Source organism: Adiantum capillus-veneris, chromosome 17 (genome assembly GCF_014529385.1).
Source record: "Adiantum capillus-veneris isolate H3 chromosome 17, ASM1452938v2, whole genome shotgun sequence".
NCBI lineage: Eukaryota > Viridiplantae > Streptophyta > Polypodiopsida > Polypodiales > Pteridaceae > Adiantum > Adiantum capillus-veneris.
The window spans coordinates 109,932,353-109,942,811 of NC_140947.1; the positions used below are offsets into that span (position 1 = coordinate 109,932,353).

Below are 10,459 nucleotides of genomic sequence, written 5' to 3' on the forward strand. Positions count from 1 at the left end.
TCTCATCTATCGTCTATTATTTTCTCTTTTATAGGAAATCTTGAACATTTGTGCTCCGTAATTTTCAGCTGAAGAATCCACACCAGGTGCTACCCCCTCTCCTGGGGAACTCTGTTTTCGCAATTGCTTGCTTGCTCTCTTATGACGGAATTGTACAGTTCAAGAAATTATCGCGCTCTTCAAACACTCAGCATAAAGAAGCAACCATGCACGAAGAGGTACAGACGAGTGAGGCTGTGGAGGAGAGCCAGCCCAGCAGCAGCTTGCCCCGGCAAAAAGGTGCACCTCATAATATGGTCAAGCAAGCACATTTGCAACTTAAAACATCTATTAATGTCACTGGCCATTATATGAAGAGACAGCGGGGAGATACTCTATGTTAAGGTTATCACGATGATTGTAGACGTGATAGCTGGTCTCAGAACATATTCTTACTGATGCTGCCGAATCATTGTCAAGTAAGAAACGTGCATCCTCCACAATTTGCTGCTTCATTCCTTTTCAAGTACTGTTTTTTCTTTAAAAAATATTTAAGTACATCATCCTTTCCCCGAGATTGCTGACATTGTTCCTTGCACGCGGTTTGACAACGTTTATGTTTGGTATTTCAATGCAATTAAATAAATTAGTTTTACTAATTGTAGCTTGGTCTACAGGCTCTATCACAAGGTCGATGCCAGAAGTAGCATGCCAGGTTGTTCGGTCATCTTATTTTAGTGCAGCATGAGATCCTTTTGGTTGTTATTGCTGTTTGGCAAGTTACTGCTGCCTTGGGGTGCCACGATGATGTTCAGATCATGTATAAAGGTTGTATTCCATGGCACCTAATGTGATTCTCGCCTCTGTCTTTCAGCGGATCGCCATGCGCACAGTAGGTTTTGTGGGCTTACTTTTTGTGGAAATGCGTCAAAAAGTGTCCCAAAAGCATTTCTATTGCAACAATTCTTCTGCTAAGCGGATGCCGCCTATGGACAGGACTTGGTGGTTACGTGTGCAGCAGCATAGAAAATGGAACTCATACATTAACATAATGTTGGAAGACATGTTGTAAATTCGATCAATTAATGATTAGGGGATTTTATCCAACTAAGCGACCAGTAGTGTGAGGGCAGTTTGGTGGAATCTTCCCTTTTTTACGACGCATGAAAGGTGGAAAGGAACTCCTGAATAAGAGTAAGCCAGAGTCCCCTTGGAGAGAAAAGTCCGCAATGGTATATATAAATTGTTGAGGTGTTTTTAGCATGGAAGGCTTTTTTAGGCCACCGCCTATGATGGCATTAGACATATCTGCACTGTAGTGTTATTTTGTGTTGTGTTATTTTGTCAAGTTCCATATGTGCATGCATGCCCCAAGGTGTTCTTGAAATGTTGTGTGGTTGTAGGGTCCACTATCGCCAATAATCTATACAAGCTCGTCATATGGGTAGGAAACAAGGTGTGGTTTACTCGCGATTGCTGACTTTGGGAGAAGTGTCGTGTATTACCCTACAGTGATTTAATGTGGAGAGGTTTGTGGGTTTATCAATATGCTTCGAAGTGGTGCAGCTAAAAGCATAACATGTTCTGTGGGTCGGTGAGAGCACGACATACTCTACACATTTAACAGGAGCAGTCACATTCTTCCTTTTGCTCTCTCTCATTTTTTCTGATTGGATAGACTCTTTGACAGCAATATGATGCTATGAAGAGGGCACATCCAACAGGTTGGTGTAATATGATTCTTTGAAGAAGCAAGGCAATTTACAGGTGAAAAGGACAAGCAAAGGTGTGGAAGGCATTAAGTGGTTGACAAAAACACAAGTAGAATTTGTGAATATTTCTCAAAGTGCTCAAATAAGGACTCGAGGATCTCATGGCACTCCTTGAGCAGCATCCTTTAGTTCGACGTGCTCACTTTTGTCATGTCATCCTTTCACTCCATGTTTTATCTGATCACGAGTATAAAAAATTTGGCTCTGCATAAGAGCACTCTCACAGATGGAACCTTTTGGTCTTTTTGGCATTGTGGGCGTAGTGAGCTGTAGAAACTTAGCCCAGTGACTTCTGTATGATATGCACATGTTAAGTCATAATATGGTTGGATGTCGTGTGTGAATTGTATTGTTGCAACAAATGAGACATGTCTGTTTGAGCAAATGTAAGGCAAAACATGTGTAACATTTTATCAAAGAGCAAGTGCTTTCATCAAGGAGGAAGGAAAGTCATCTTAGGTCAAGGTCATCCCCAAGACACAAAAAGTGGAGACGGCCAAGAAGTGGATTGAGGTCGTTAAGAAAGGAAAATATGAAGAGGCTTCTTCTACACCTACCATCATTAACATGATTGTTGAAGAAGAGCAAAGGAGGTGGGACGTGCTTCACATGTACATTCATTGGCCTCAAGGATGTCAACAATGTTGAAAAAGAGGTCACAATCCTCTTGTCCATGATGGGGATGGAGAAGCCTTTACACACAGCGACATGGAGGATGGGCAAGAGGAGTGAAGGTTCCAGAGAGTTCTCAACTTACATTACGTTTCACCTTCTTGGCGGAGGAGTTCTTGAAGAAGGGGTCAATCCTAATCCTCAAGAAGACATGTATTTTTCTTGGTGATGCTCTCACACCCTTACAGTTGGGTGATAGTATGAAAAGGTGGTGCAAAAAGTATCTTTGTGAGGCATTTATGGATGGTTCTTTAGCACACTTTTGAAGATTGTTCTTGTGAGACTACTCTTTTATGTTTATTTTTTTCAAACCTTGGCTCCAACCACTTTAACGATTTCTTGAAATGTATATCCATCTACCTTTCATGCGTGTTGTTGTACCTAAGCGTCTCTCTCTCTCTCTCTCTCTCTCTCTCTCTCTCTCTCTCTCTCTCTCTCTCTCCATGCGTGTTGTTGTAGCTAAGCGTTTCTCTGTCTCGATTGTTTCTGCTAGAGTTGCGTAGACTTAGGGAGAGCTTGTTGAGGACATAAGGGGAAAGATAGTCTCAGAGACGAATCACAGAGTTCTTTACACCAGAGAGAGGAGAGCAAACGGAGCAGTCATTACAGCCCACTCATACTAGAGGTACACTGCTTGACAGAGCCATTGAACTTGACAGATCAAGACGTCCACGACCTCGGGGGGTCTCCCACTACCGACGAAGGTTGCAGCAGAAGATACAGATCACTCTAGCTCGACATGCAAGATGCCCAACCAGATTTCTGACCATGGAGGAAGTTGATGAGATCCGACAGCGATCAATGAGAGATTTCATCTGAACCCACAAACCTCCCCCCGCCCCCCCGCCTTCCCTCCCCCCTTATTTCCTTTCTCCTTAATGCCTTAGTGTTTTAGTCTTAGTTCTTTGTAACTTGGTAACTTTGTAACTTGGTAATTTCCGTACTCAGACATGGTATTAGATTCACCAATTGTAACTTTTTGGTCTCATAGGTCATTTTGGTCTTTTGAAGATGTTAATATAGCATTTCATTTCATTTCATCCTTGCATGCTATTCAGCAATCTGTCCTCATCTCTCCCATCTCTTGAAGTAAGCATGCTTGGCTTGCACATCCATCTGTCTTAATGAGTGTTTTGGAATGATGTGAATGCACTCAAAAATTGCAACCAGTGTGCTCCAACCTTCAAACGGGCAAGGCTCTTGTCTACTCTGTCCCAGCTCAGATGTGGCAGCAAGACATTCAACAACCATCACCTTCTCACTACACTCAAGGTGTATGGCTACTCGTGGATGGAAGCATCAATAGGCTGGGAGAGAATTTAGTAGCAACATTTTTGTGTGGTGAGAGCACCTTGAAAGAGGGGATGGTGTTGCACCAGCAGCATTGCAGATCCTTCAGCTTGAATTGTAGTCCACGTCCTTGGAAGCAGCAATTGGACACCAACAACATCCTCCAAATGATTCACATTATCGGGCATCCAATAATTACAAACAATGGTTTTGGTTACCATCAGCAAGCTTCAAAATCCAATGGGGTGGTCTCACTCATCTCAGGATCATGTCAAGGACAATCCAAGAAATGATGGGATGTTCCCTCATGGCCGCACTGATTATTCAACCACGTTTTGCCAGGAAGCCACACATAAGATGCAACAATATTGGGCCATGATGAAACGAGTCATCAAAGAAAAAGAGAATGGGATACATTATGCTTGTCAACGCTTGAAGATATGAGTATAATTTGCAAAACAATGGTGCTTTGCTAGCAAGAAGCTACAAAAGACATGAATTGTGAAGCTAAGAAAGCCACTTTTCGGTTTCTTCTAGAGAAGCCAGCTTTTCGACGGCTGCACTATGGATTAGAGAAATCTATACTACAACATACAAGGCACAATCACCAAAGTCAAAGTATCCTTGTCTGAGGAGGAGCTGAATCCTGGAAAGGACTCGTCACCGGCCCACTATGATGTGTGGGTCGAGCGATACTCGAACTTCATAAAGGTCTGCAACGCTTGCTTCTTTGGGCTGCGCCAAAAGCGACACGAAGTCTTCTGCGGCTCCTTCAATGCTTCAACTTCGTCTATAGTCTAGCGTCTACCTTTTTCAAGAATCTCCGAGGATGAAAAGTCCTGAAAAGACTTCCAACACAAAAACATGAACATACCCATTCCATATAAAGTGACTGGAAAAATTCTAGTCTTCTTTAAAGATTGTGCATGCAATGTAGATGAAGACATAGACGGAGTGCCAAACCGTTCATCAAACATACGCAAACAATGGAGTCGAATCTTGACTTTCTGATCTAAATCAATCAACTGTGGCAAATCACAATGGAAATGCCTATGCTTGATACTCAATAAGCTAAAAAGAGTTTTATTGGTGTTGGTGAATAGCGAAGGGGATCCATCAAGGTCTATAAGCAATTGAAAATGGTGAGGTTCACAGGGTTGCATCAACAAAATTTTCCAGTAGCTAGTTCACAATTACAGTAGGTTGAAGCAGGAGCATTTCCATCGCAATCATGCCGATGTCAACAGTCTCAAAGTCATTGTATTACGCAAGAGATAAGAGACATTGTGTTTGCTTTTTGGCAGACGGAGACGCGAGTGTCCCCAAACAAAAAAGATGTGTGTCGGAAGCGTCTGGGGTGAAAATCTTACATAAAGCATCCAATACATTTGACGAGTCCCAGGTATGCTTTAAAAGTGCTAGAATTATTTTGTTCTCTTGCATGCGCTAGTATAGGCACCATGTATGTAGATGGTGACTGCATTTAGGTATTATTACATCATGTATAATGTTGTTTGTGAAGCCCCAGAGGTGTGTATGCTCCCAAAGGCAAATTTTTGGTACTCTTGGAGCGCCAATATAAACTCAAATATATTTTACTATCAGTATAGCAAGCACCATAGGTATAGTGTATACAAACTCTTCAACCACCAATATATACTCATGGATCTCCTAAAATACCTAGAACCATGAAGAATACCTTCACCCTGGGTAAAAGCTAGCATGAGGGCAAACAAGTACTTCAAGTATACATAAAGGCAAAAAACAATGCATGGGGCCAAAGTGCATACAATAGGTACTTCAGCACTACCAATACTGCTACATGTACCTTGTAAAAATATATCACATTGAAGATTACCTAGAGTACCTACATGTGGATGCTAGTAATACTACCATGTCAAAGGAGTTGGTGCTCAAACCAATGTAGACTCATAAGTTCTATTAGGGTCCTCTTGGACAACTAAAGTACATTTAATGGTAGTTTAAAACCACCTTTGTAAACTCATAGGTCTTTTACAACTATGAAAGTACATACCAATAGACTCTCTTGGGCCACTTGGAAGCTTCCAAAGTACCTTGACATTAGGTAAAAGCTAGCATGCGACCACCAGCATGTACTTTGGGAATACAAACTCTAGGTATATAGGTACTTTAAATGTGTTGTCTGTGGTACTTATTAAATTATCAATTTCAAGGACTTACGTACTTTGCAAAAACTAGTACTTCATAAAGTACCATTTACATTAGCTTAAGTACTTTAGTACCTAGCAAAAGGTTTAAAAAGTATCATGTTAAGTAGCATGTTCAAGTTGCAATGACTTTAACCGTCTCTTCACAGGCTCAAAGTTTTGATGAGATTCTCTTTTCATTGGACAGGTGGAATTTTATAGGAAATTCCAAATGCAATATTCACACATCAAGATCTCTCTCAGATGTTTTGAGGGATTGAAGCCTTGGTTTGTTTGCAAGTTGAAGGATAGGTACACTTGTTGTTGCATTGCTCACATACAGATAATATACCTCAAGGATGCATTCAACTAGATGAGACAAAGCAAGACAAGAGTGCACAGTGAAGGGTGTGGCTGCAAGTTCAAGTATGCTTCATAAAAGAGGATCTAGGAAGTGTGGAGCTATTGCGTACACGCACAGTAGCATCAACAAGTTGGCTGAGATCGTATTATGTCCGAAGCCAGATGAGTCTACGTTTCATAAGCTCTCTTGTCTAAAGGGGAGATTGTGATCAATGTGGATCGCAGCGGTTAGTGCTCTGTCCAAAAGAAAAATCTGAAAATGCATTCCAGATTTTGGTAAAGGTGTTTGAAGACATTGCATCAGCCCATCAAAAAGGCAAGAAGCGCAAGGATGTACTAGTCAAGGAAATGGGATGTGCAGATTTTACATCCTTCCTTAAAAAGCATCTAACCACTTACATCAGACACAATGTTATTGCCAGGTGGCAATCTTAGCAATTCAAAGACTGCATTCAAAGGTTTCCGAGAGATGTTGTAGTCTTTGTTATAGACTTTGCTGAGAATTACTCTTTCAAGGAGAAAAATGAAATCCAATCAATACATTGGTACTCTTCACAAGTCACAATCTTGGTGCATATCACCTATGTTCGAGACGAGGCTGACAGGGTGTTGAAGTATATATATTTTACATCCCTGATGACAAAGAGCATGACACATTGTTTGTGCAGCATTGCATGCAGTCACATAGTGTGTGGCTACAAGAGCAAGGATTCAACTCCTTCGGCACTCGGTCTGGTCAGACAGGTGTGCTGCTCAATTCAAGGCATCAAGGCTATTTTTTCTTCATGTCAAGATATTCTAGATTCTCTAATCTCTTGAACATGATATCTAGTTTCTTGTTTTCTCCTAGCCTTTGAGACGTGTCATTGATCTAGGTACTACTCTTTGACTGGCATTGAGATGCTATGGAGTTTCTTTGCATTGGGCCATGGCAAAGGAGAGCATGATGGGGCCGGTGCAATTGTCAAAAAGGCTATGACACATGAGCAATTGAAACCTGATGCATGGCACATGAAGTGTGCCAAGGATGTGGTTAGTTTATTGAAACATAAATTTCATAAGGAAAACACCCGGTCAGAGGTGACTCGAAATATTTTGGACGTCGAAGCGGCAAATGTGACGAGGGAGAGGAAATAGAATTGCAAGCGAGTGAAAGGGCCACACTCTCTGCATTATGTGAATGGACACTCTAGGATTGACAAGTGTGCACTTCGCTACAGAGCTTTCTTATGTTTTTGTCAGTTTTGTATGTCACAACGTTGGAGGCGATGCCTTAACAACACACATGTCGAAAAAACTGGCAGTATATTGCCATCGAACCCTTGGACAACACTGATAAGAAAGTGATCAGTCAAGTAACGATGAAGGATCAGATTTGCCTATGTATGGTGGACATCATGATGCCATTAGTGATGCTTTGCGTGTAGGTGACAACTTTGCCACGAATATGGAGGAAGACGGAGCAGACTTCTACCTCTTGAGGTGCTCAAAGGAGAAATACAAAACAACACGAGCTCTAAGAGATTCTTGGGACAACTTCATTTTTCCGAATTTTTATTTGGTTGAGGGCTACTACTATGAGCTAGTCGATGGTACCAAGGATGTTTATTAAATATCTCTTGACCAACCAAAAGTGTTATTGGCATCACACTTGGTTCGATCCATCAAGACACCTTTGGAACCCTTGCACGGAGAGCCACATAAGTTTAGATTATCTCGAGGTTTACAAAAATGTGTACAACAGCATGCCAACGGTTTTGTAGGTCTTTGTATCTTTGATCCTAATAAATAGTTGTTTTGCTACAATTTTTGTTTGTTGTACCCGAGTCCTCCCAAAACACCTAATCACAAATGTAGCCTTGTGGTTATCTTTTCTCTTTCTACAGCCCATGTGTGGTGTGTTTCTCTCCCCCATCGCCATTTCTCACATGATATCAGAGTGCTGACAATAAACTGTCTATCTCCCATTTACTGTACCAACATGTGTACTTCAAATTAACTTAAAACTTACTACAGTTTAGGTTTCAAGGATCTAACTGCTTGTTTAGGTACTGAAGGGGGTATTCAGGTAGTCTCAAAGTACCAATGACAGGTTTTTAGTGCATGTTCTACAATGCAGAAGTGTGCAGATTAGGTACTAAAGTAACATGCATTGAATATATATGTAAATTAATTACTTTAAGTATCACTGTTGTTAGTCTCTCAACATTCTTCACATGTATCTGTTTGCAGATAGGTTACCCTAAACTACCATTGTGGGTGTTTTAAAAGTTCCCTTTTAAAATACCTGCATGCACATCAGGTACACCAAGTACCTTGGTTGGTAGCTATATTGTTACTTATTAGTGCTAGAATGCTAAAACACATGATTGTAATGAATAGAGGTCTCTAATGACTACACAACATGGCCTCAAAAACACTTAACTTACGTGTCTGGCACCATCCACAGCCACAACCAAACACACACACTACCCACAACATAAATTGAGTCCAAAGCACAAAAACTAGATTCCAAAGCATGTTAAACTGACATAATGGAATAACTATAACTTCAACTTTCGTGTTGTTTGGAACGGAGGGTGTCCATAGTACATTTCGAGACATTTTCAGTCACAGCCAACAATAGTTTGAAGCACATAAATATTTTGGACTTCGCTTAAGTGGATATACCCATGCATGCCTGGAGTAATCATCAATAAAAATCGCGAAGTAAAGGTAATTTCCCAAGGAAGAAGTTTGCATGGGCCCACAAACATCACTATGCACAAGCTGCAGCCTGCATGTGGCCCTAACTGAACCATCCTTTGGAAACTTAGAATGCTGCATCTTACCCAAAATATAGCCTTCACAAACATGTTTGATAGGTGCTTCAAGAGGTGACAAAGAAGCAACCCTATCATATTTTCTACAAACTTGCAAAATTCAGATGACCAAAATGTGGATGCCAAAGTTTTTCATCTAAAATAGCCTTAGAATCCACAACTGCATTTGAAAAATTCTACCCACACTTGCCATACAAAGTGAGCTTATACGGCCCATGTCATAAAATTCCAGATGGCAACAATTTCATCACAAAACTGAGATCATGTATTGTACATCTGTCATCCACAAATTTGACTACAAGACCAAGTCTAGCAAGTGCATATACAGACAAAAGATTCTTCTTGATCCAAGTACATAAAGTGCATCAACAAGTGTGAAAGAACTGCCATTTGCAGCAGTAAGCACAATATTTCCAACTCCTTGAACCGGATAAGAGGCATTGTTGGCACAAGTAACTGAATTCCCGTGAGGGACATACTCAAGAGAGGTGAAAAAATTACAATTTGATGTAATGTGCTTTGTAGCACCACCCTCAAAATACCACACATGTGAATCTGCAACAACTGACATGCATGCATCATGAACAACAGGATTATAAGTGCACTCTGCACTAAAAGCCCATTTTGTACCAACATCAATATCACAGTCTCCTTTCATAGAAGACTCAACAATAACTGCATTTGTAGTGGAACCGGCCTCTTTCTTCTTAGCCTCTTTGGACTTCAACTTAGGACACTGCTTGATCAAGTGATCGTTAGCTTTACAATAACTACATTTGTAGTGAAACCAACCTCTTTTTTCTTAGCCTCTTTGGACTTCAACTTAGAAAACTGCTTGATCAAGTGATCATTAGCTTTACAATAATGGCAACACATCTTCTTTTTGCCCTTATCACCAGAATTACCAAAGGAATTGCTGCCATCAGAAGCATTAGGAACATGTGATTTTTCACTTGCAGAAGAACCATGAGAAGTGGTTGCATTACTATTACAACCTTTTCTTTGAGCAACAATAAAGGTCTGTTCAACTGCACGCTCTTTAGTCCTGTTTTTTTTTGGAAAGTAACTCTTGCAACAACAATATGCATAATGCATCAAACTTGACAACTTCACGATTTCCTTGGGTTATAAGTCTCCAAGTACTAGCAAAATTCTGGTAAGAATCTGGTAAGGCATCAAGAACAGTCTGCACAAGGGAACTGTCTGAAATGACTTCACCTGATGAAATAAGTTGCTGATTGATATCCTTGACACCAACAAGGAAAGTGTCCATATCATCTTCCTCATGCATAATCTTCGACTCCAGCTCTTTACACAGCAATGCAATTTTTGCCTCATTGCAACTTGCATAAAGACCAGCCAGAATATCCCAAGCCTGTTTTGCAGATTTAGC

At 40.8% G+C, this 10,459-nt stretch overlaps 1 protein-coding gene across 2 annotated transcripts in view; it reads left to right on the forward strand.

Moving 5' to 3' along the window:
* Window positions 1-1,335, forward strand: part of LOC147437864 (DExH-box ATP-dependent RNA helicase DExH6-like) — a 66,692-nt gene extending 65,357 nt beyond the window's left edge. Inside the window, exons 14-16 of one of the 2 annotated variants that reach the window (XM_086487300.1) lie at window positions 69-458; window positions 657-694; window positions 854-1,335. In XM_086487300.1, coding sequence (XP_086343426.1) covers window positions 69-383 — 315 coding nt within the window. In that variant the 3' untranslated portion in view covers window positions 384-458; window positions 657-694; window positions 854-1,335. Of the gene's footprint in view, window positions 1-68; window positions 459-656 lie in introns of both variants that reach the window. The other variant, XM_086487299.1, reaches the window with a different exon arrangement.
* Window positions 1,336-10,459: the final 9,124 nt, after the last annotated feature.